Source organism: Leopardus geoffroyi, chromosome A3 (assembly GCF_018350155.1).
Source record: "Leopardus geoffroyi isolate Oge1 chromosome A3, O.geoffroyi_Oge1_pat1.0, whole genome shotgun sequence".
Taxonomy (NCBI): domain Eukaryota; kingdom Metazoa; phylum Chordata; class Mammalia; order Carnivora; family Felidae; genus Leopardus; species Leopardus geoffroyi.
In genome coordinates, this window is record NC_059336.1 from 57,794,971 (window position 1) to 57,821,688 (window position 26,718).

General features: G+C 41.5%; 1 protein-coding gene across 4 annotated transcripts in view; it reads right to left on the reverse strand.

Moving 5' to 3' along the window:
* IL1RL1 (interleukin 1 receptor like 1) overlaps positions 1 to 26,718 on the reverse strand; it is a 72,229-nt gene that overhangs the window by 3,188 nt on the left and 42,323 nt on the right. For 2 of the 4 annotated variants that reach the window (XM_045445581.1, XM_045445580.1), the window contains exons 2-10: positions 15,013 to 15,222; positions 14,263 to 14,473; positions 13,056 to 13,230; positions 12,778 to 12,940; positions 9,919 to 9,990; positions 8,370 to 8,511; positions 8,131 to 8,276; positions 2,181 to 2,327; positions 1,005 to 1,172 (exon numbers count right to left, since the gene is read on the reverse strand). In XM_045445581.1, the coding sequence (XP_045301537.1) occupies positions 1,005 to 1,172; positions 2,181 to 2,327; positions 8,131 to 8,276; positions 8,370 to 8,511; positions 9,919 to 9,990; positions 12,778 to 12,940; positions 13,056 to 13,230; positions 14,263 to 14,473; positions 15,013 to 15,073 (1,285 nt within the window). In that variant the 5' untranslated portion in view covers positions 15,074 to 15,222. Of the gene's footprint in view, positions 1 to 1,004; positions 1,173 to 2,180; positions 2,328 to 8,130; positions 8,277 to 8,369; positions 8,512 to 9,918; positions 9,991 to 12,777; positions 12,941 to 13,055; positions 13,231 to 14,262; positions 14,474 to 15,012; positions 15,223 to 16,034; positions 17,144 to 17,379; positions 18,280 to 26,718 lie in introns of those variants that run through there. The other 2 variants (XM_045445579.1, XM_045445582.1) reach the window with 2 other exon arrangements.

A 26,718-nucleotide genomic window follows, 5' to 3' on the forward strand; every position in this document is an offset into this window, starting at 1 on the left:
AGCCATTATCGGGTGATTAACATTGCCCAAATAAATAATCCAGGACAAACCGGCTTCACCTTCCATGTATTCCTTTAAATCTATAGATGCTGAATCCCTCTTTTCAGTGGAAATGCCAGGTTAAGTTCACAGTCTACTAAGCATTTGCTTTATTGGAATTACCCTCATGATGCTCCTGCCTCATTCATTTCCACATGCTTCCTGGTCCCTGAGGAATTTGAGAAGGGCCTTAAGGAGGGTTCATGGGTACTTGACATAAATGTAGAGAGACACGGAGAACCGCTTCTGAAATGCCAGAATTACTCTCAAAGGTACATGGAATTGACTACACTTGATGAAACAGAAGACAGCTCTAGTTGTTGTGAGAATATACATCTGCAAATGTTTCCCCTATGCAAGGAAAATCATAAAGACTCTGAGGCCTTTCAAATATTGTAGCCAATGCCTCTGGATATTAGAACAAAATTCTTTGTTTTGTGAGTCCTCTTTCAATTCTTCTAGAGAGAATTAAGAAATGTCAGTTATGTTAGTGGTGGATGTGGGAAGTAAGTAGGGGCAGTGCTTTGCTAAATCCACACCGCAAAGACAGCTTACTGTGTCTTCACGTCACTGACACTCCTGCGAAAACGTCACGATCGGTTTGGCTATGGGGGCAGGAGGAGCAAAGAGTATCTCCTTCTTCCAGAGCAATACTTAAAAACCCTGGTTTTAAGGCATGGAATAATGATTGCAATTCCCTATCCAACACAGGGAGAAGACCACCTATCTCTTAAGGTTCTGATGAATGTGAATTTCTGTCCTTAATGTATTTTTTGAAGTTTATTTTATTTTGAGAGGGAGGAGGGGCAGTGAGAGAAGGAGAAAGAATCTCAATCTCTGTCCGGCGCACAGCCCGAGGCAGGGTTGGATCCAGTGAAACATGAGCTCATGATGAGCCGAAATCAAGAGTTGGTCCTTTGAGCCACACAGGCGCCCCTGTCCTTGATGTATTTTGACAGCTTTACCTTCTCCAGGTAGCATATCTCTCCCGTAAATGCATAAGTTATAACCACATTTATTTTCCAGAACATCAGGCAGAATCTGGTAAACAAAATACTCTACAGCACTGGCCCTCTCAGGACTATTTGTATAGTTCCGCGGATAGATAACGTAAGCATCGTAGATCTTTCCATCTGAAAATGAGAACAAGAAAAGCAACTTTATTACTTGGTTCTCCAAATTTGACTCTCACTAGACATTCTTCACTCGATTTTATGGTTGGTGGTGATTGCATCCCACCCCCCAAAATATTCTGGAATCCAGAGATGGTGAGGACAATCTACTGCTACAGAAAGTCATCAGAAAATCAATCTTAATCCTAAAGTTCACCTCTTCACTGTCTCACACTGAATGAGAGAGAATAGGCAAGAGCCCGTCCAGTTTAGCTCATCACATCTTATTGTCAAGTGTGAGTAATAATTTATTGAGAAATATTTATAGTCATGGATAACGAGTTCTTCTGCTGTTTGGGGCAGATCTCAATTTTATCTTTTGCTTTCTCCGTGCTTACCCAAGGAAACGGAAATGCTCGAGTAGAATTTTTTAAAGGATCCGCATTTCCCACAAATCGAATAATTAGCCCGAATTGAGAGGACCGTAGGGAAAATGTAAAATATATCTTCATCCAAAGGAAAGAATGGTGTTCTTGTTTAGCGGGGCACAATTGTATTCTTTCATGTGTCTACTTATGTGCATAGATAGGACTCTTTGTGGAATGGGCTTTCTGGCAAAATACACCCGCATTCTGATGACCCCTTCTAAACTGTTCACTTCTGGAAAACGGGAACAATTTTTTTAATGTTTTAAATTCCATGAAGTTTCACCAATACACATTTTCCAAACTGTTTAAACCACTCTGCGCTTGGGGCAGATTCTGTTATTTAGTAGGAACAGCAATCCTGTTGGGGAGGAAATCTGAGGTGTTGAGATGAATCTCAGAACCATGAGAAGCAACAAAAAAGGATAGAAAATGGCTACTAAGTGAACTGAAAAAAAAAAAAAAAAAAAAAAGGTCTACTCTGAATACATTTATCAGCAAAATCTGGATTTAGTCGACAGCTGTTAAGAGATCAACAGACAAGTAACCATCAGCCATTATGGATCCTTTTCTTTTGAAGGAAAATTTGAAACTTGCCACTTACCATTCCTACTTTTGTAAGGTCTAGCTATGTCTCTCCAGAGCAGAATAAACTCAATCCAGAACACTTTTAGCGTTATCACCATGATATTGATTAGCATTAACAAGATGCTAAATCCTGTCAGTATGTAGTAGGTACTTTGATCGTCAACTATTCAAAAGATAAAGGGAAGACAAAAATGATCACTATTGTTTCTAGAACAAGGTAAAATAAACAAATATATATGGATGCTGACCTCCATTGGGCATATGAGAGATTCATACAAAAGATGCTTCCCTGGAATTTTCATGGCTGCTTTAAGAATCAGTAAGTGAACATTTATGGAGCACCTACTCTGTGCAAGGCTAAGCATCGTAGGGGATTCTCAGAGCAAAAAAGGTGTCAAGGCCAATGTAAACTTAACTAAGATAGTAGGTAAAAGTGCGATTTTAGCTGGCAGAGGTTCTTAAGAGTGCTGGCTCCGTGCTGGACTGGGCAAGGAAGCCTTCCTGCAGGAGGAGGTCCCTGAAGAATACGTACGTTTTAGAGAACTTTAAAAAGAAAAAAGAAAAATGTATTCCTGGCTACAGTGGATGCTATGAGCCCGAGGGCAGAGATGTGGTGTGTGTGTGTTCTGAGGAACTGGAGTGATCCATTTTGGGGAGTTAGAGGCAGACACAGTAAGAAGTGTGTGTCAGGGCGAGGTTCTGACCAGACTTGAGATTCCTGTCAAGGTATTTTGTCTTTACTGTAAAGGTCACGGGAGCCCCTGATGAGTCTTGAGTGGAGTGTTAACAACAAAAGTGGTTTATAAGCAAGATTCATCCGAACGTAGGGGAAGGTTTGTTTCTGTGGGAGAGGCTGTAGGAACTTAGAGTAAAATTGATGGGAAGCTTCTGTAATACTTGGCAGTTAGAGGTAAGGAGGGCTCAGACTCCTGTAAGAATGAGAAAGGAATGGATGCACCTGGTATTGGGGCATGAAAGAGAATGAATCAACAGGTCTTGGGGTCTTACTGCATCTGGGGCTGGGGGCACAAGAAAGCAGGGAAGAAACAAGAACCTTGTAAGTCACTAAAGCATCACTGATGGAGAAGTCAAACTACCGGGGTTTTAGGTTCTACACGCCCCTTACTTTTCTCATGGTGGACATCATTTAGCCACCATTGAACTGGGTCCTGTACTCACTTCTGCACAAGGTGCATATGCAAGATGGTTCCCATTTTCAAGGCCTAGTAACAGCTACATACACACTGAACGCAAGAATTATACTTATTAATAGTATTCTTGGACATTTTAGGTTTACTTCTCTCTTTGGAAGTAACTATCTTCTTGCAAATAGTGCCCCTGAAAGATGAACGTGAGAAGGACCTCACATAAGATTTGACTCTTACAGTGTTCTCCCTGCATTTTCACGTGACGTCTCAAAGCATGGGTTCCTAGGCTTGCCATGGAAAATTTGAGACTTATCCATAGTCACAAATTCCTCCCTTGGCTCATCGGCCTGCTGAGCATCCAACACCATGAAATGAAGAACGGCCAAGGTGAAGTGATTCAAAACCAGGGAGCAGAGGGTGTTGCTGAAAATTGGCAGAGAGTTTACTGACTGCACTGTCATTAGTGTAAATGATAGACACTCCCTAAGTAAGGCATTTCAACAGGATTGTCCACACCCTGCCCCAGTTCACTCTCTCTAAAGGTCCTACCTAGACACACTCCGGGAGTGTGGAGGTTTTGGTGAAGTAAGTGTGCATGTGACCGGCTGCTTTCAACAGGAGGAAAGAAGTTAACCAAGTCAGTAAAGGAAGTTGAAGTCCCATACCTTCCTGTTAATGTAATGATTAAACACCAAATACTTTCTGAAGGTGTTTATAAACAGGAAAGCACCGTCTAAGTTGGAATCCTGGCTCTAACTAGAATATTTGGTAATGTATTCAACCTCCATTTGCTTCTGTTTCCTTTGCTGCAAAATTGGATGAGAGTAACAGTCTCTTCTTCATGGAATATTGATCAAATAAATGAGAAATTAAATGGAAAATAAGTAGACAGGTTCAAAGGAAACAATGAATAAATGTGTACTACTATTCTTATGAGTATCAAATATTTATTTAATCACATTGAATAATATGGGAACATAAGCTTTTAGAGTTTTGGTTTTCTAAGCCTCAAGGCAGTATTGTAATTTCGTTTATTCTGTGATTAGAAATAAAGGCATTCATTGTGACGAGCTACTGTAGCAACAGTTTTTGTTTAATTTACACAGTTGTCAAAACAGAGTGTATCCATGTTTTTTGTGGGTTTTTTTTTTTAAGATTTTATTTTTAAGTAATTTCTATACCCAACATGGAGTTCAAACTCATGACCCCAAGATCAAGTGTCACACGCTCCACCAACTAAGCCAGCCAGGCCCCCCCCCCCGCCCCAGAGTGTAACCATGTGAATTTGAAGAAAAACAAGGGAAACATAGAAAATACAAATAAACTAGAAGGAAAAAAGTCACCAAGTACATGTAACGTGAAAACAATTCCAATACACAGGTAATGAGAGAACATTCATAAAGTGACAATATAAGCTTCACATGGGGATAATGATGCAATGGCAGTGTCAGGGTGGAGACTGCAGTTTCCCCTTTCCTTGGGGAACCAATGTACCCACTACCATCACAACATAACCCTAACATGACGTCTTGACATTGTCCATATGTCCTGGGGTGACTCAGTTATAACTGAGAAAGCTGGAGACCCACGGAACTCAGTAGCACTCAAAATCATCCAGGGAAGTCATGATTCTGTTTGTTTGGTAAAAAACTTACAAATTGGTGGTTGAAGTCTACATTAAAACAAAAATCCGAAGCACCACCTCAGGCAGAGACTTAGCACGAACATATCAAATTGGTGGCCTCCGTTTTCATCGCTCCCAATTTTTTTCCGTCAGGTTGTGCTTCTGTGTTTATCCAAATTAATCGGGGCTATATCCCACTTCGGGGTATAAACTGAGGGTTCAACTCTCCCTTTTGCTGTTTGACAAACACATTAAATAACTTCCATGTCGTTGTACATGGAATTACAAGTGTAAAAATACCATATTTTTCTCCCCGCCCATTTACACCAGATTAAATGCATCATCTAACGAATAGGATGACTTTGCCTGGAAATGTAAACAAGTGAGGAAATTGACAAGTTCTCAGGAAGGATATGTTTGTAAAACTATTTTTGCTGACATCATTGCCTATGGGGACACACCGACAGAGTGGAAGGAAGGAACAGACTGCCCCTGAGAGGAAGAGCGTGTCATCACTGACATTGATTAACAATGTCTGGGTCAGGTGATGATAAAAAGCACAATGACTCTTAGATGGTCTGTTTTGGACTCTTTACACAAATGTGTCCTCCTGTTACCTATACCCAAGACAGATCATTTGATCATTCTCTACATCCGGCCCCCATATGCCTCTGATTATTTGTGAAAGGGAATGTTACATTTTAAAAGATTATATGTAGTGTCTGAATGTAATCTCTTGAAGAGTAGTCAGTTTCACATTTTTGTTATGACCATATTTTATTGCAGCAAATTATAATGAAGTCATTAAAGGCACTCTAGATTCAGATGAAACTATAGGAAAGTTACAAATAATCTGGCCTTTTCAAGTTACAGGGAAGGTTATTCAACCTGAGACACATAAATGTAAACTGCTGTTTTGCGGTATAATTGAGCCTTATCGCTAGAGCAGTAGAAATGCACAAGAACAGTTTTCCTTGATAACTTTGGTGTGCATTCGCTTATTCGTTGGACCAATTTTTATTGGACACATGCTAGGTACCAAGCACTGCCCTACAGACTGAGCACACAAAGATGGGTGAGATGCCATTCCTGACCTCACAGAGGTCACAGTTATGTTCAGCAGACTCTCAAACAAATTTTTATAAGTGTGATGAGTGTGGAGACAGAAATAGGGTCCTACAGAAATACCTGGAAGGAACATATATTCCAAAATGGCGGTCATGGAAGGCTCCCCGTAAAAGGCAGCACCTGAATTGCATGCTGAATGACAGATACAACAAAGAAATGAGCCGAGTTACCAGACTTCCATTGAGTCTCACCTATATTTAGACTGGTGGTTACTAGAGGTGGAGGGGGAAGAAGTACGAGAGATGTGTTTTGGTTTCTTTCCTCTTCTTCTTCTTCTTTTTTTTTTTTTAGTTTAAATAAATTAAATTTTGGGGGTGCCCGGGTGGCTCAGTTGGTTAAGCATCTGAGTCTTGATTTCAGCTCAGGTCAGGTCATGACCTCGCAATTTGTGAGATTGAGCCCCACGTTGGGCTCCTTGCTGACAGTTTGGAGTCTGCTTGGGATTCTCTCCCCCTCTCCCTCTCTCTCTCTCTGCTCCTCCCCTGCTCATGCACCTGTGCCCACACACTCTCTCTCTCTCTCAAAAATAAACTTCAAAAAATAAAAACATAAATAAATTGGATTTTTAAAAAGACAGGAGAAGAAAGACGTAGCCAAGCAGTGTATGTGGTGAGATAAATGATAGTCTATCTGTATAATTGAATACTAAGAAGCCATTAAAAATTGTATTGTAGGGGCGCCTGGGTGGCGCAGTCGGTTAAGCGTCCGACTTCAGCCAGGTCACGATCTCGCGGTCCGTGAGTTCGAGCCCCGCGTCGGGCTCTGGGCTGATGGCTCAGAGCCTGGAGCCTGTTTCCGATTCTGTGTCTCCCTCTCTCTCTGCCCCTCCCCCGTTCATGCTCTGTCTCTCTCTGTCCCAAAAATAAGTAAAAGTTGAAAAACAAAAAATTAAAAAAAAAATTGTATTGTAGACGAACATTTAATATCATGGGAAGACTTCTACTATACATTAAATAATTATAAAACAAGCAATAAAACCCTCTATGTAACTATAATAAAAACATGTTTATAATCAAAATATGTCTGAATAGAATTTATATGGCAGTACAAAGGCCTAAGAATAGCCAAGACGATCTTGATGAAAACAAAATTGGAAGACTCACTCTACCCCAAATCAGGGTTGATTATAAAGCTACGCTAAGTGATACAGTATAGTATTAGCACACAAATAATTTCTTTTAAAGGGACAGAACGCAGAGGTCCCACACTTTTTCTGGAAAGGACCAAAGAGTAAACACTTTAGGTTTTGCAAGTATAAATAAATAAATAAATAAGCAAATTTAATATTTTATAAAATTTAACAATGATGGCACGTGATATCTTGTTAAAAAGTAACATCTAAGATCTTCTTACTGGAGTGGGCAGTAATTAAGTACTTTACCTTTTTCTCCACTTTGCCAGCTTCACTAACAATTTCTTTGTGACAAAAAAAATTATAGAAGAGAACATGTTTATAACATGTCATAAAAGTCATGCAACAAACAACATGTTCAGTTTACTCTTAGTGTGTTGTCTTTCGTATACAGTGAGACAGAGAGAGCTGATGAAATCGGGAGGATGGCCAAGGAAGCAGTTGGGTGTTAAAGAGGAACCAACAGGAGAAGGTAAGGGGTGGGGGAGGAGGAGGGGGAGGATGGAAGGGGAGGGAGGGAGGAGGGAGAGAACAGAGAGGAGTAGGAAAGAGAGGAAAAGGAGGAGGAAGAAAAGGAAGGGGGGGGGAAGGGAAGAGAGGGAGGGGGATAGAAGGAGAGGAAGGGGGCTGGAGGAAGGAAAGTAAGGATAGGAGGAGGAGGGAGAGGAGGAAAGGGAGGAGAAGGAGGAGGAGGAGGGAGGTTGGAGGGAGAGGAGGAAGGGGGAAGTAAAACAGAAGAGAGGCAATTAGGGAAACCAGACTACAAATGGTCAGTGTTCTTAAGAGGAAAAACACAACGTATGAGATGGACCTCTTCGTCTTGAGAGACTCCCCACGGAACCACATGCCAACACATTGTTCTCCAACAAAGTGATTTCAGCTTACAGTTGATGCAGCTAACTTGGGTGGCCAAAATCTCAGAAACACTCCTTACTTGGACTTCTCCGCTTTAGTCTTATGGTGTGCCGTGTCCAACCGTGCAAATTCAGAGCCAGGCAGTCATACTCCACAGATAAGTCTTCTTCTCTCACAGGCTCTATCTTTAAAACGGTGCTCAGGCAAGTCAACTCATTGCTGGAACTAAGGAGGCAACCTGTTACCTTTAATGCTTGCTTTGCAGTTGCAAATTGTGTGGGAGGAAGAGGGGATGTTTTAACTTCAGTATAAAAATACCTTTGATTTTGCTCCAGGTCCTCGTGAATTCTTGGTCCTCCAAAGTTCTGAACTTTGCTTCCATTCACCTTCCACAGGATGCCGGCCATGATCTGAGAGCCTTTCCCAAAGCAAGCGGAGCAGGGTATGCTTGCTGGTTTTCCTAGATGAGAAGTGAAGAAACTCACCAATAACATTCAGTGCTGCCAGTAGTATTGCATTTAACGTGAAAAAAAATCGTTGAACACCTGGTGTGTGCCAGGAATTGATTCCATACCCCTTCCTCATCCTTAGCCCTTCTGTGTCCTTGCCTCCACCCACTTTGCTCACAGTTTGGAGGAAGCTCCACTCACACTCCCCTCTCACCTTCCATGGAAACTAAAAAGGTGAATAATTCTGGTTTCACCAATCAGACATTATAAGGTGGGGCTTCTTTTTAGTATAGATTGGAATTTCTTTTTAACTTCTTTCTTCCAAACCTTCCTCCTTTTACCAAATTCTCTTCATCTCTCTGTAAGTCACCTTGTTGGCAAAACTATGTTTTGCTCGACCGAGCTACAATCCCAGCATTTAATCATTCAAGAGTGCTCTCCATTACTACTCCTTGTACTTGAGACTTCCTCTGCCCAGAACTGAAAGCGTGAGGGCTGCCCTCCTGCTTGGGACAGGCATTCAGGCATCCCTTACTGAGCCCTTGGTTCTGGACTCAAGAATTCTGCATCTGAAGAGGGATGAGGGACGCAGAGTGTCTCAGAAGATGATAAGGGTAGACACAGATGATTAAAACACAAGGTATTCTACTGTTCTATAGAAAGGTTGACAAATGACATGGAAATACAGAAGAAGAAGGCATTCCAGACTTCTCTGGACTGCTATGCTGCGCGCAGAAATGGTTTCTTTGGACCTCATTAGATGGAGGCTCTGGTGGTGCCCATGGTAGTAAGGAGGGCGGGATGGGGAATGCTATTTGAACTCAGTGTTGAGAGATGAGAAGGAGGAATAACATGGACAAAAGCAGGAAAGAATGTGGAAATGCTGCCAATCGGTGTAACAACTGTGAGGTGGTTGGTGTGGAGGGGACTCCAAGGCAGGTGGGGTTAACAGCTTCAGATGGGCCAGAATATAGGTGATGACTAGTTCATGAAGGGACTTGTTTTATGGATCAAGAACTTGAGTTATATCTAATTTCTAGTGGGAAACTTGTGAAGCCAGAGATGGGCAGAGTCAGAAAGCCTTGGTTCTCATCCTTCTATCACTGATTATCCATAACCTTGGGCACATCATTGATCCTACCTGAGCCTAAGTATCCACAAGCATAAATTGGAAACAATATCTACCTCCCGGAGAGAAGTAAGAATGAAATAAGATAGTCTGAACTGCAGTACAAATGTAAGTGCTGGGTATTCCTAATATTAACAAGTGCCCGGTGGATGTTTCTACATGTAACATTTCATTTAATCCCCAAGATCCATCGTGTTAACTGCATGACCCATACTTGGAGAATCCAGACCAAGCGTCATATGGAAGGATTCTCCAGGTAACAATTACAGCAGTCTTCAAGTTTTCTTACCAATTTCCACTTCTTTTATTTCATTTTGTAGAGGGGCTATAATTACTGGAAACAAAGAAAAGCCTTCCTCATCTTAAATCAAAGACAAAGAAAATATAAATATTAGGATAGCATTGGATGGTCATCAGTATAAAGCTTGTGTTTTCATATTACTATCTTATATCATAGCAATGTTTTTCAAATTTTTCTGACGATGACCCATGGCAATAAATACACACACACACAGACACACAGAGACACACAGACACAGACACAGACACACACACACACACAAATGAAAACGAAAACATTCAAGTAATACTTTCTCTTATGACTTATGATACTCTTTTATATTTCCTATTCTCTTTTATATCATTAAAACAAATATTAATTAATTAATCTAACACGTTAAATTAATTACATGGGTTGGCAATTGCTAGAAAACTACAATTCTACAGAAGAAGCACAACATTACAGGAAAGAAGCTTTCAAAAGTTGCATGAAATGCTAGCATATATAAGGTACTGAATAAATGCTTGTTGAATGAAAAAAAAAAAAGGCCTATGAAAAAGGTAAGCATGTAAGTCCACACTTCTGCTCAGAGATTTCCACCACTGTGGTCCATTCTGTAAGGGAATTCTAACTTCTGTGGCACTGATGCCTCGAGTCGGGGAAGGAGAGTCTTCTGAAATACTGCTACATTCTGACATTCCTTGATTCGCATTTATTTCAGGATCGTGTGATTAAGGACCCCCATGATCTGGTGTTTAATAGTGAGAGACACTAATAACAATGTGGTCTGATGGGGCTTGTTTTATATGATAGAGCATCAAAAACCTCCAAACCTTGTCTTCACGATTGCTTTCCACTGAGAAAGCGTCCACACTGACTGGTGCTACTTCATCCTATATCTGTAGATCAAGTGATGCTAAAGAGACCGTGACTCCTTCTAGATTTGACATCCTTGACTGTGACGGATTTCCTCTGAATAGACTTTTATAGACTTAAACATTTGAAAACCAGCTTTTAGGATCAAATTAGCTACTTGAGGTCATTGATAATGTTGGACAAATTGCAAACCAGGATTATGTGAAATGGAATGGCATCACTTATGTCAAGGGGTTTTGAAATGGAGCCAGGAGGCCATTAAGGAGACGGGCCTATGTCCTCACTGGTGGAATCATGAATGTGTAACCTGACTAAACCACAAATATTCCAAGATGAAGCCCAAACATCTGCAAGTTGGTACAATAAAAGACTTTGCTCGTGTGATAGCCTTAGGAACCAATGATATTCAGTGAAGGTCAGCCTTCTGCTGCCAACATGCATCAAAATTCTTTGTAAACAATGTATAACAGGCATTCCCTCTTTGCTTTAAAAACCCCTGACTTTATGGGGCACCTGAGTGGCTCAGTGGGGTAAGCTCAAGGTCATGATCTCACGGTTCGTGAGTTCGAGCCCCATATCAGGCTCTGTGCTGACAGCTCAGAACCTGGAGCCTGCCTCGGATTCTGCGTCTCCCTCTCTCTCTGCCCCTCCCCAGTTCGCATCCTGCCTCTGTCTCTTTCAAAAATAAATAAACATTATTTTTTTTTTAAACCCTGACTTTTGTTCCCTAGTGGGACACTATGTGGGTTCTACCCAAATCTGAGTACCTCAAATTTACAATTCTTTGATCCCGGATAAACACTCTTGCTTACTCACTGCCTCCTAACAATTTTAGGTTGACAATTAAAAACCACCCAGCAGTATCCCTATAGTCCTTTGTAGCACTTCTAAACTTCTAATCTAGTTAGTTATATTAGAGATTAAACAGATTTTTTTTCTATTTACAGAGCCTCTGACAACAAACTGGGAGAAGAAGAGTTAATCTTGCTCTCCAAATACTTGTGTTATCATACCAAAAATGTTTATTAAGTTGGCATGCAGATCATGCTGTTTTCGAAAAGTGAAGTCATAGAGGACAGAACCAGTCTGGCTTTAGATTAGTAACATAATCTCCCCCTAAAATTTCTTAAATCTTGATCGTGCATTTAGAAAAGCTCTTTGTGCTATTGTAGAGAATGTGCAAGATAACATGAAGCTGGAGGGCATCTTAGGGACCATGAAGCATAGTAGCTCCCCCGTATCCCCGGGTTCACTTTTCAGGGTTTCAGTTACCCATGGTCCACCTCTGTCCAAAAGGTTTAAATTGAAAATTCCAGAAATAAACAACGCATAAATTTTAGCTTGCTCACTGTGCTGAGTATCACGAGAAAATCTCACAATGCCCCACTCTGTCCTGCCCAGGAAGTGAATTGTCCCTTTTCCAGCAGATCCACATGATATCTGCCACATGCCCCTTAGTCACTTAGTAGCTATCGTGGTTATGAGATTGGCTGTCATGGTATGACACTGCTTGTGTTCAAGTGTGCTTTATATTACTTAATAATACCCCCGAAGCACAAGAGCGATGATGGTGGCAATTCAGAAAAGTCAAAGAGAAGCAATTAAGCACTTCCTTTAAGTGAAAAGGTGAAAATTCTCAACTTCACAAGGAAAGACAAAAAAATCATATGCTGAGTTTGCCAAGATTTATGGTAACTTTTATTACAGTATATCATTGTAATGGTTCTATTTTATGACCACTTATTGTTGCTAATCTCTTGCCACATCTGATTTACAAATTAAACCATATCACAGGTATGTATGTATGTGTGAGAAAAAACATAGTATATACGAGGTTCTTCAGTACGATCCCTAGTTTCTGGCATCCACTGGGGGCTTTGGAATTACCCCTGCAGATAAGGGGGTCTTTAGTACAGGAAAATCAACAAGAAGGGCACAGTTTCTCCACATTATTTTTTTAAATAATCAATTTTGTTAAATTCAGTAGCTTACCGTTCACTGTGAGTGATCTGGTCGCTGTCACACTATAATTGACTCCATTTTCATTGTGTATAAATTTACATGTATAATCACCTGTGTCCTTGCTAGTTGCACCGTCAATCAGCAAAAATGTCTTGTGTGTGTGATACCTTGGTCCTTGAAGAGCTTTACAATCCTGAAATTAAAAAAACAAAACAAAATAAAACAGAAACCTCCCTTCCATTTTCAGTAACTCTTCACTTGCAGCTATCCTGTGTAATTTTATCTATTTCCCCCAAGTTTCCTTTTACCTTAAACCACTCAATAGGTGCCGTCCAATTGTACAAGTCAATCGTAGGACAATATATTTTGGAATTTGTTTCTGATCCAAGTGTTGTTGAATACATCAGATGATCTGGAATATTGCAATTTGGCTGTTTTTTATATATGGTGACGTTCACATAGCCAGTCTTATTGAAGGTAGGGCTACCAAAATAAGTCAAATGATTTTAAAAAGTTACTCAGCATTATGAAATAACCTCATCCCATTCTAACTTTTGCTGAATGCTACTTTTGTTCTTCAAACAATTGAGGTACAGTGGTTCTTTCCTTATTTAAAAGTATGTATTGAAATCTAGAATTTTAAATAGTTTTTGCGTTGCATTTGAGAGCCAACATAACCTCTGTGGTAGCCCTGAATATTTCCCTCACTATTTCTTTATACACTCTATCAGGTGCCATGCCAAGAACAGGATATTATAAAGATAGTTAGTGTTTATTGAGAGTTTACTATGCAGCATTCATGGTGGTAACACTATATCAATTTATTCTCATAAGATGCTTTGAAGTGTGCTATATTATCATGTGTATTCTACAGATCAGGCAACAGAGGGACGGACAGAGAAGTAGTTGTTGGCATCACACAGCTAACTAGTGACAGAACACGAATTTGAAACGAAAACTGGTCTGACCTCAGAACCTAGGTGGCCAACCATACACACCCTGCATTCCGATGTAGTTCATCTGACATACTGTATGTACCAAACACAGGTCCAAGATCAAAACATTTAACAATATGTATGTAGGGTAAGTAATTTGCAGGCACACAATCTTACAAAACCCTTTTCAGCTTACCTTTCAGGCTTAAGGGACTAGTAACTGCCTTATGGCACCCACCATAGGCCTCTTTGACGCTCAACATCTAGATTACTGGGTCTTTTTTCTGGTTTGTTCCAACCAAAGTGCATGATGGCTCTCAGTTCTCTTGGTCACTAGGCAAGCTAGGTCTTTTCCTAATTGGGCTACAAATTCATTCTTGCAATTCTGCCTCTACATAGTTCATAATCACCCAAACACCAACCCAATGGTGTTCCTAGAAGGACTCTTCTATTCAAATCGCTTTATAAATTCAACTGTTCCAGAAAGGTCTAGAAAGGGAAGGACAGTGAGGACAGCTCAGACCATCAACTATCAAAGAAAAGGGAGCAAGCCCAAAGATTATGGGTGGCTGCCTGGTACCTTCTGATAATGCAAGTATAAATTCCAGAATCGTTGACTTTGGCCGGGAGAAACTTAAGACGTTCCCCTGAGGCAAGTACATGATTTCTTTTCTGGGTAGTGATACATTTGTTGGTTTTTGAGTAATACCAATCCACAGGGTATCGAGATCGTCCTTGCCTAGGACATCTCACGATTAAAGCCTCATTTTCCAGGCCCCAGGATGATTTGCCTGCCCAAAACAAAACAGAAACCATCAATATGGTCCTGAAGTGATCATCGTCTAAAAACATTATAATTCCTATATTCTATCCTTCTAGGATGAAATTTAGAAGTGGGCTATTCTTTGTGACACTTCCACTGAGAAAGAACAAGTAAATGATTAAGATCTTTTATGAAAGGTTTTAATGGGCAGCACAGACGGATGAATTAACTTGGAGCTCAACCCCCTCACACTGGCCCCAGGGGAGAAGCAGCCACATCTGCGTCTACAAAGCCTACGGCGGGACAGCAAATGCTTGCAGCACCTGCCGCGTGCAGGCAGCATGTTAAAGTTCGATGTATTTAAATACGTAAAACTAAAATCATGCTGCATTCTGAAGAATTTGTCCCGTTAGATTTGCAATAAAGAATGATCGAGGAGCATAAACGAGTTTTCCAGGTTCCGATTCAACTGGAGCAACCAGGAACAAGCGGTGTGAAACAAGGGAAATGTTTTGGGGATTACTTAATTTAAAATTTTAACAATTTTCACTGAAGAGCAATACTTACTAAACTTGGCTGCTGTGGAATGTACCAGAATTGTTGAAAGTGCCAAGACCCAAAGTTGCATTGTCAGTTCTTCAATCCAGAGCAAGTGTTGGTAACTAACTGTTGAGATTATTCAAGGCGAATCCGTGACATGTGATGGTAAAGGTCTCTCCTAGGAGGTAGACGGTGGCCCCTGAAATTTATAGCTGGAAAGCGGTTTCACTGTCTCAACTGAAACATAAATCATACAAAATCACAAGCAAAGTATTTATTGCCAAGATTTTTGCTATTTCAATACCCCCCCAGGAGAGTTCATCAATCAACAGCTATTTATTAGATATAAATATGTATCACAGCAGGGTTTCAGGCATGAAACACTGAACTTATTCCTACCGAACCTTAGGGTCATGTGGGCCTTACACGGGTCACGCTGTTTCATAGTATCATGAGAATGTGCTGGAAGAAGCTGAATTAGGAGGAAAGAAAACTAGTTTCCACTTTTGAAACAAATAAAAGCTATAAAATTCCACAGACCCTAGAAAATACAATATTATAAGTGGTAACACAAAACCACACATTTCCACCCAGGCTGGGGCCTACCTGCACACAGGCATGACCCACTTATAGGCACACATGCAAAGAGTCATCACAAAGCAGTTAAAATTATAGGAGAGTGACAGGGAAAACATTAATCAAGTAATTGCCCTAAGCCCTACACCAAACCCTCAAAAATGCACCCCTGCCTCAGTTTGTCCCCAAGCTTCACCAAAGTTATTTCAAGAATAGTCAAAGGTCTGTGCAAAATAATTACATATTTTTCTTTTTACTTTCCAGCAAGGGAATCATTTAACTAGGTGGTTTTTTTCTTAAAAAGTCAGGGAAGGGAATTGAACTAACAGAAAAACTGACCAACAGATCAACTGACACAACAACCCTTAATATAATACTTCAAGGAAGCACATTTCCTGTAAACATCAATCTTTTCTTATTATGTGTATAGAAAAGTTGTTATTGTAAACTTTAGATAAGTAATTGATGCTTACCCAAAGTGAAGGACAGAAGGTAAGGGACTCCAAGTCAATGACTGAGCTAAGAACAGCTTCCACCTCTTCTGGCTCCTTCCTTGAAGAGTCCTCAGGTGCATGAACTCTCTCTTTTATTTTGAGGGGGAGGCAGCCAAAGACATCCTACCATTCCTCACTCCACCCACGATGAAATGTGATTTTTTAGCCAAAATCCATGACTTGTTTAAAAATACTGGTGCATCATGTACCAAGAATTTTTGTCCTTGTTACATAAATATTTAAACATAATGACAACATTGAGTAATCCCTTTAGAGGAAGTAATCCTATCATCTCCCCTTGGTTTGGCATCAGTTTCTCAAGCTAAGTAATGCTTGTCTTTTATTGCCCTAATAATATTTTTAACTAATTTACTTATTTTGAGAGAGAGAGAGAGACCACGTGTGCTTGAGCAGGGAAGGGGCAGAGAGAGACAGAGACAGAGACAGAGACAGAGACAGAGAATCCCAAGCAGATTCCATGATGTCAGCGCAAAGCCCCATCTGGGGCTCCAGATCATGAAGCTTGGGATCAGGACGTGAGCAGAAATCAAGAGTCAGAGGCCTAACGGACTGAGTCTCCCACGTGCTTCTGTTGCCCTGGGACTACTCAGTTGATTCTAAATGATCTTGAAATCTTGAGGCCTTAAGTCTGCCTTTCCCAATATCCCTTGACACTTCATTTTGCAGACATTAGCTAAGCATGCTCATCCAGTTTGGAGAGCTTTGGTGCAGAGAGTTCCAAAAGCAAATGAGGGGAAGCAATGAGAAGTAAGCCAGACTTTATGGAGGTTTGTAAATGCTCTGCTTATGGTCCAGACTCATCCAAAAACAGATTCCAGGTTCTGGGCTCCTCACATGTAAGTCCCTCTAAGGATCTCAGTTTGGATGGAAAAGGGAAGTTTTTCTAAGGAGTTCAGGGACATAGAGATAAATTATGAGTAAGAAGGCTCCTCAAGGGGCCTGATAAAGAAGACCATAACCTTCAACCCTTGGGCTCCATGTAAAACAAATGTTAATTGCAAAATTAGATTTCAGCTACACGCAGCTGAAATGCTCTATTATGAGTAAATTCAACTCACTTTTAAAACCTACCACATCCCGGGGCGCCTGGGTGGCGCAGTCTGTTAAGCGTCCGACTCCAGCCAGGTCACGATCTCGCGGTCCGTGAGTTCGAGCCCCACATCAGGCTCTGGGCTGATGGCTCAGAGCCTGGAGCCTGTTTCCGATTCTGTGTCTCCCTCTCTCTCTGCCCCTCCCCCGTTCATGCTGTGTCTCTCTCTGTCCCAAAAATAAATAAAACGTTGAAAAAAAAAAATTTTAAAACCTACCACATCCCAGAAGCATTCAGGGATTAACTGCAGACCGGTGTAATAACATAACAATAGTTGAGCTCTCCCTAGAACTCGCTCTATGCCAAGATACAGTTCTAAGTGACTTAACATTTGTTAACTCCTTCACTGTCACAACACCCGAGAAGGCAGGTGCTATTATTATTACTATTCCTGATTTACAGATAAGGACACCGAGGCACAGAAAAGTTAAGCAACTTGGCCAAGTCACATGCTGCTAAGACACAGAACCCAAGCAGGTGGGCCTTAAAGACACCTAACCACTAGGTCACACTGCCACCGGGTGAGCAAGGTGAGGAGGTGTTGCTAACGAAGAGTTCTAGTAGGTTTTCTTTACCCCACACTGTGGCTGGGAAAGCTCTTACACAGGCTTGCCTACCTGCTTGGGGATACAGTCATAGTTTGGACATTGGCCACGTGCTCCGAGAGGAAGAAATGCAAAGTCCTGTCACGGCTAGGAGATTTACCCTGAGATGTTTCGCGTAAATTCGGGGAATTGGGTCTGCTTATCTCTACCCTCCTTTTAGTTGTCCAGACTCTTATTATCAAGATCGTATGAGTTTCATACTGACACCACAGAATCAGGAGCAAGTGGGCTTGGAACAGTGCCCAGGGTGTGGTTAAACTCCAGATAGCATTTTGTTACATAAAATAGCATGAACTTGAAAGTTCTTATACATGAATATGAGCTTTTATTTTGCATAGTAATATATGATTCAAAAAATTTTATTAACTGTAGGCGTTTTTCATGAGACCAGACCACATTTGCATTGGTTTCCTAGTTTCAAATAAGATTTCTTAGTTCAGGGGCACCTGGGTGGCTCAGTCAGTTGAGCGTCCAACTTCAGCTCAGGTCATGATCTCACGGTTGGTGAGTTCGAGCCCCACATCGGGCTTTGTGCTGACAGCTCAGAGCCTGGAACCTGCTTTAGATTCTGCGTCTCCCTCTCTCTCTCTCTGTCCCTCCCCTGCTTGTATTCTCTCACTCTCATTCTCTCTGTCTCTCAAAAATAAATAAATAAACATTAAAAAAATTTTAAAAAGATTTCTTAGTTCAAAATAAGGTTTAGGGGTTCCTGGTGGCTCAGTCAGTTAAGCATCCAACTCTTGGTTTCAGCTCAGGTCATGATCTTGCAGTTTGTGAGTTTGAGCCCCACCTCAGGGCTGCGTTGGCAGCATGGAGCCTGCCTGGGATTCTCTCTCTCCCTCTCTCTCTGCCCCTCCCACTGTCTCTTTCTCAAAATAAATAAATAAACCTAAAAAAAAAAGTTTCAATTAGAATTTTAATACAGTCGTGAAAACTTACAGAAGCATTTAGTAAAATCTAATGACTATTGTAAGATAATCAACTAATCCATTCAACAGTAAAGTCCTGGAGCACTGGGGTGGCTCAGTAGGTTAAGTGTCCACCTTCGGTTCAGGTCATGATCTCACAGCTCATGAGTTCAAGCCCCACATCGGGCTTGGTGCTGACAGCTCAGAGCCTGGAGCCTGCTTCAGATTCTGTGTCTCCTTCTGTCTCTCTCTGTCCCTCCTCTGCTCACACTCTGTCTCACTGTCTCTCAAAAATAAATAAACATTTAAAATTTTTTTAGAAATTAAAAAAAATAAAGTCCTTTCATCTAAAGTACAGTACAGTGTGCTACTTATCAACAACGCCCTTCCAATTTTACAGATTAAAATAAAACCCATGGATGAGACTGGTTAAATCATTAGACCAAGCTCATCCACTTGTGGCTAGGGTTAAAACCAAATTTGTTGAACCTCAAAGCCAAGGGGTTTTTTTTTTCTTTTTTTATTCAATGTCAACTAAAAAAGAGAAAGAAGACAGCAGCAAAGCTTTCTTTCTTATAATTATGACTGGGTTATTAAACAAAAATAACCTAGTCTGATTTCCTGAAAGTTTCTTCTTTATAAATCACTAAGCCACTTTGGCTTCTGACCACCAAGACCCCATCCAACATAAAAGTATAGTATTTCATCGCAACTTAGTAAGACAAAATGTGAAAGGCAAAGCCTTCTAAAAACCAGAATTTGGGGGCGCCTGGGTGGCGCAGTCGGTTGAGCGTCCGACTTCAGCCAGGTCACGATCTCGCGGTCCGTGAGTTCGAGCCCCGCGTCGGGCTCTGGGCTGATGGCTCAGAGCCTGGAGCCTGTTTCCGATTCTGTGTCTCCCTCTCTCTCTGCCCCTCCCCCGTTCATGCTCTGTCTCTCTCTGTCCCAAAAATAAATAAAGGTTGAAAAAAAATTTAAAAAAAAAAAAAAACAGAATTTGGGGCACCCATAAGTTTCTGTCAAGTTAAGAAGAAACTTTTCTTTTTATTATTATTTTTTAGTGATTATTTGTTTTTGAGAGAGAGAGAGAGAGACCATGACAGGGGAGGGGCAGAGAGAAAGGGAGACACAGAACTCGAAGCGGACCCCAGGCTCCACGCTGTCAGCACAGAGCCCGATGCCGGGCTCAAACTCATAAACTGTGAGATCATGACGTGAGCCGAAGTCGGATGCTCAACCGACTGAGCCACCCAGGCGCCCCAAGTTAAGGAGAAATCTTTCAATGTCTGCTTGTTTCTGTAGTGGATACCCTCTTCCTCTTAAGATTTCTCAGAACTACTCTCCATTTTTAAAAATTAATCTAACCCAATTTGGCCATAACTGCTTTCTGATTTTTTAGTTTAGCCATAATTTTCATCTGATTTGGGGTTATAGTTTTGAAATCTCACATGTCCCTATTTCTAATCTAATTCTCTGACATTTCTGATAAAAAAATGAACAAAGCCCAAAAAAAACCTTTATTTCCAGAGTAACAGCTAGCAACTTGCATTTGGACCGTGGCACTCAAATACTGCCTCGCTTAGGAGATACCTTGCAAGACTTCTCCATTTGTCTTGCCCGGTGTCATAATTAGATCAAGACGTATGTCTCACACTCCAGAAATGGCCATGGTCTTACTGTAAACCATGTCAAAAGCCAGGACATTTTTGTCATGTTACACGCATGTAAATCCAAGTGGGTCAGGTTCTCAGTAATTCTCACAGGAATAAGCAAAGAGGAAATCTTCCCCCCATTTTATTCGAGAGATTTAGGATGCCACGTTCCTCCCATTCTCCCAATGGGGTGTTCGTAGGGCCTACAACCGACAGAGGCAGACCCTGTGTGGCGATGGGTGGCCTGGCCTGGGTCTTGGGAGAAGTTTCTGGGGGGCACACCGTCCACCGTGGCACCTTGGGCAGATTCTTCTTCGCCACACTTCAAACTCTAGGAGCTCTCAGTGCTCCTTCCCTGCCTCGCCCCTAAGAAAAGCACTTTCTCCCTCAGTCTTCTTCACCTCAGTGATGGCAACTCCGTCTCTCCAGTTGCTCAAGCCAGAACTCACCCTGTGTAATTAACTCTTCTTTTCCTCACACATTTGGCCTGCAATCCACCAGGACACCCTCTGGGTCTCACTGTCAAACACATACTACCTGCCAGCCCCTCCCCCCATCTCCCTAGCCACCTCCCTCTCCCTAGCCACCACCACCTCGTGCCTGGGCTTTAATGATGGCTTCTGTCAGTTCCCCCTACTCCCACTGATGCCCCTCTTCAGACTGTTCCTAATATAGGGGTCCATAGATTCTGTTAAAACCCAAGGCAGATCATCTAGTCCTTCCTCACCCAAAGGAAGAGCCGATGCCCTCGCAGCAGCTCTGAGGGCCCACACAACCTGGGGCCACCTATCACCTCCCCAGTTCCTCCTTTCCAACCCTGTGTCCTCCAGTTACCCACCAGGCTAACTTGCTCATCTCCTCCAAGTCAGTGCTCCTGCGGTGGTGACTTCTCGAAAAGCCTTACCCTGACTACTCAGTGTTCTCTTTTTCTTTGCTTCTGAATAGCTTTTTTTTTTAATTGAGCTTAAATTCACATTACATAAAATTAATCGGTCTAAAATGACAATTCAGTAGCATTTAGTGTATTCGTGATGCTGTGAACCACCACCTCTGTCTAGTTCCCAAATATTTTCATCACTCCAGACAAACTCTCACTCCCATTAGTAATTACTCCTTCTCCGGCTCCTAGCAACCACCAGTTTGTTTTCTGCCTCTCTGGATTTCTCCCTTCTGAATATTCCATATAAATGGAATCATCAAGTAAGTACCTTTGATGTCTGGCTTCTCTCATGTAGCATAGTGTATTCAAGGTTCATCTATGTTGAAGCACGTGTCGGTACTACGTTTCTTTTAGTGGTTGAGTGATGTTCCATTGTGTGAATATCCCACAATTTGTTTATCCAGCTATGCATTCATGGACATTTGGGTTGCTTCTGCCTTTGACTATCGTGAGTGGTGCAGTTCTGGACATTGGTGTCAAAGCATTCATTTGAGTATCTGATCAATCAATTTTAAATTGTGATATTCACACCCCCCGCCTCCCCACACACGTATTCCCTATTTTCTCACCCAGCTCTGGCCTTTTTACTAGGGCACGCGTCAACGTTTAATTTTCTACCTATGAATTGTGTTCCCTGTTTGTATTCTGTTTCCCACCACTAGGATACGAGCTCCAGAAACGGAGAGATTTTTTTGTGAGTTTTTCCCACTGACACAGCTCACGTGCCTGGCATAGCACCCAGCGCCAAGTAGACACTTGAAAATGTTTGTCTGGAAAGGAGAGGTTTGTATACGAATCTGAATAGGAGCAATGTCCTTTCTGCCATATTTTTACATCTCTTCCTTGAAACTCTGGCTTTTCTATTTTATCTCACAGTAAGGTGAGGCCTCAGTCACTCTTGGACTATCCCATGAGAACTCCTGGGGCAAGAAGAGAGTGAGCATCTTATAAGCCAGAAGGAACTCTGTGGGCTGAGGACACACAGGAGAGAGAAACAGAGGTGCTGGCCATATGAAAACTAGCCAGCAGGCGTAAGTTGGAGAACTTATATAACCTGACTTTAAGACTTAATATAAAGCTGTAATAATGGAAACAGTGTTGTAATAGCATAAAGATGGACATATAGATCAAAGGATCAGAAAAAAAGAGTCCAGAAATAGACTTAAACATATAGAAATTGATTTTTGATAAAAGCACCAACATAAATCTATAGGAAAGCATGGTTTTCAACAGACGATGATGGAAAAACTGGCTATCTGTACAGATGGAAGATATATCTTTACCTCACAATATACATAAAAATAAAATCAAAATCAATCATATTTGTGGAAATTGCATAGTCGAAAATCTTCATAATTTTCCTATTGGAGTAGGACAAATATTTCTTAGACTAGATACAAAAATCACTAATCATGAAAGAAGAATAAATAACAGAATGTACCAAAATAAGAGCCCCTGTTCTTCGAAGGACATCATTATAATTTGAATAGACCAAGCCACATGCAGACAAGATACAACTTATATGGCTGATGGAAGGCTTGTATCTATAATTTATAAAGGCGACAAAATAGCGCAATTAAAAAAAGAGTGAGAAAGAGACTCAAATTGAGATTTCACAAAATACACTGATGGCCAAAACACACATTAAAAAAAGAGAAAATTAACTAATTGAAGCTACAATGATAATCCATCTCATGACATTACAAAGACTGAGGATTTCAAGTGCTGGCAAGGATATGGTGCAACCAGAACTCCCATATATCACTGGTGGGAGTGTTAAATGATAAATGGCTTTGGAAAATAGTTTGGAAGCTTCTGGTAACTGCTTACCATATGACCCAGAAATTCATCTCCTAAGGATTTACCCAAAGGAAATAAAAACCTATGGCCACAAAAAGACTTACACACAGATGTTCATAGAATCGCGATGACCAGTAACACGTGAATGGAGACACTATTTTACACTCATGATAGAAAGCTACTCAGCAATAAAAAAAAAAAAAAGAAAGAAAGAAAGAACACTATGAGTGGATTTCAGAAACATTAGGCTGAGTGAAAAAGCCAGGAGTAAACGAGTACACACTCTATGATTCCATTTCTATAATGCTCTAAAGTGGCAAAGGTTAATTAGTGATTACCTGGGATGGGAGATGCGGGGGCCAATTAACTGTAAAGCAGAATAACAGAAATTTATGGGATGATATCTGAACTGATGATGCTCTCATAAGGTATACATCTATCAAAGCTAACTGAACTTTACACTTAAAATGTATTCTTTTTATTGCACGTACATTTATATCTCAATGAGTTGACAAACAAAGCATAAAGTTAAGGAACATCTATTCTGTGACTTAGCAATTCCACTCTTAGTATTGTCCCAAGAGAATTAAAAGCACGTGTCCACAAAACACTTACAAAAGAGTGTTTATGGACGCCATATTCATGTACCAAAAACAAGACGATTCAAATGTCTACCAACCAGAAGAATGGATAAATAAAAGGTAATGAGAAAGAAGAGAATTACTGGTACAATACCATGATGAATCTCAAAAAGATCACGTTCAGGAAGTTTAAAGCCCTGCCCACCCCCCCCCCCCCAAATTACACCAAGCAGAAGAAACTAAACATGGAAGAGTACATATTGCATATTATGCGTCTACGAAGCCCAATGGCAGGCTAATTAACTTAGACTAGGAATCATGAAGCATGTGTTTGAGATTGTGAGAAATTGGTGGGTAAAAAGTGTGGAGGAAACTTCTGAGAAGAAGAAATGCTTCCGGTGGTGTTTGGGATGGTGATTACATCAGTGAATATTGCCATCAAATCTTATTCAATGTTTGAGATCTATGGTTTTAATTGAGTGTTAGTTATTTCCAAGTATTTTAAGACAAAATGAAGTCATAGTCTCCCAAGTATGTAATAGGAGAAGCACTGTACTGAAATCAAGAGACCCAGATTCATTTCCAGTATACCATGAGAAATCGCCTCTGGAGGTCTTACCCATATTTAGTCATCAAACTTCCCATAATAAATGATCTCTAGAGAAAACTGGTTATGTTTTCTTTTTGTTTTTGTTTTGTTTTGGTTTGGTTTTTTCTTTGAGAATGATTCCAAGAATGAATCATCCAGAGCAAGTTCTGTGGTCTTTTTCCAAAAAAACTCAGATAAGTTTCCTCTCTGAATTCATTTCAGAAATTTTCTGGCTAAGATTACAAGCAACCAGCTAGGTAGGCTTCTGTGTAGTTTCTTGGGTGTGAGTGAAGGTGATGCTTGAAATATTTGATGAAAGTAGCATCATGTAGGCACTGACCAGTTACAAGGACACCGGCCACTGCAAAGGAGCTGGGCTTAATCCTGTGGTTTCTGGATTATGAGGAGGTCACAGGGGAGCACAGTGGAGGGTTTGGGGTGGGGAGCTGAGGTTTCACCAATAAGGAAATATTTCAGTGTTTTAGTAATTACCATGGTTGTGCACACCTATTCTGCATCAACAGAGCTTTTAAGAGCAAAATCCTGAACCCAGACCTCTCGTGGGCCTCTTAGGTGTCGATCACTGCTTCAGATACTGGGGGTGCAGCAATGCACCAAACAGAATAAAGACAGACAAAAAGACCTGCCCACGTGGAATTCACATCCTAGCAGAGAAGAAAGACCGTAAACAACACAAATAGGTAAAGAATATTTACAAAACATTTTAGGTGGTGTTACAATAAGGCAGAAAAAAAAAAAGCAGAGGAGGGAGGGAAAGAGAGTTGGAGAAATGCAGTTGCAGGTGGTAGGGTGGGGGTGGTCCCGGGAAGGCCAACCAGGAAGGGGACATTTGATAAGCAGCCGAAGCAGAGCCCAGGCAGAAGGGCAGGCAGTGCAGAGGCCCTGAGGCTGAGCAGGCCTGGTGTGTCTGAGGAGCAGCAGGGGGACACGTGGCTTGAGCCAAGCTAGAAATGGCAGAAAAATAGGAGCTGAGGTCAGAGAGGTCTCGTGACAAAATGCTGCAAGGCTCCGTGAGTCACCATAAGCACTTTGATTTTTACTCGGTAGGATAATGGAAACCATTAGAGGATTTCAAGCCAAGGAATGACCTGGGTGTTGAGGAAATGCCCTTAAGGAGGACCAGGGATGGAGGAGAAGAACAAGTCAGGAGGCTATGTGGTCGTCCAGGAGAGAGGGAGATGGGAGGGTAGGCCGTGAGACAAGGATGGAGTCTGGATACATGTTGACGTATTGCTGACAGGATTTCTTGATGGATAGGCTCTGGGATGTGAGAGAAAGAGAGCAGCCAAAGTGACGCCAAGGTTTGGCCTGAGCAGATGGACAAAGGGGTTGCTATTCGCTGAGATGGGGAGACGGCAAGTGGAACAGGTTTTGGAGTAAGATCAGCTCCGTGTGGGACATAATCAGCTTGACATATTTATTAGACATACAACCGGGGATGTCTAGTCAACGGTGGGGTACTTGCTTCTGAAGTTCAGGAAACACATTCAGGCTAAGAATACAAATTCGGGAGATGTCAGAGTGTAGATGAAATGAAGTCCGTGAGACTAATAAATGAGATCCTCAAGAGGGAAAGTAGACAGGCCATGAGGGCACAAAAGAACAACTTCTTAGTTTCACCGTAAAATTTCCCTAAAAGACAAATTTTACTCTCTCTGCAAAGTACTGGAGAAGGGTTGAGACTTCAGCATAAGTTAAAATAAGTTTTTAACTTCAAACCCTTGGTCTCTTCTTTCTTTTTCTTGTTTGGTTTGTTCACTTGATTGTTTTGTAAATGACTTGATAGAATCTGAATCCGCTCTGGGAACACGGCCTTACTTGTTTCTTTAAATTTCAACTTGTTAATAAATAGGTAAGATTGTGATGGCATTCTGCTATTGTCATTGTCTCTGATTACCCCCATGTCCTTGCTAAAGCCGGTGTCAATCCTCAGTCTTGACCTTCCCTTGAAGGAGTCTCTGTCACAGGCAAGCAACTTCTCCTTCATTTTCCTGCAGGCCCCCCACTGGCTGCTCCTTCATTTCCTGCCCCCCCCCCCCCCCCCGCCGCCACCACACCTCATGGTTTAGTCCTTGGGTGTCTCTTCTTCTCTACCTGCATTCATTCCCCACGTGATGCTGTCCAGATTCTGTTGGTTCCCAGGTACTTCCCAGGTATAATCTGAAACCAGGCCCCGTACATGGAGGACAGGGGGAGGCTGAAGAAAGAGGCAGGCCACTCCAGAAAGGTAGGTGGCAGTTGGCAGTTTTAATGAGCAAGGGAACTTCGTTATGGAGTTTATCTTGGGTAGCAACAGGACAAATAGATCTCTGTACCTGCCTGCCAAATCTGAAGAGTTTGTCTAAAGGATTTGACTGGCTTCAGCCATGTACACCGTCCAGATGGTCTCAACACCACATGGCTCTCTCAAGTGCACGTCCTTGGAGCGGCCTCTGGTCATGGATAAGACAAGCAGG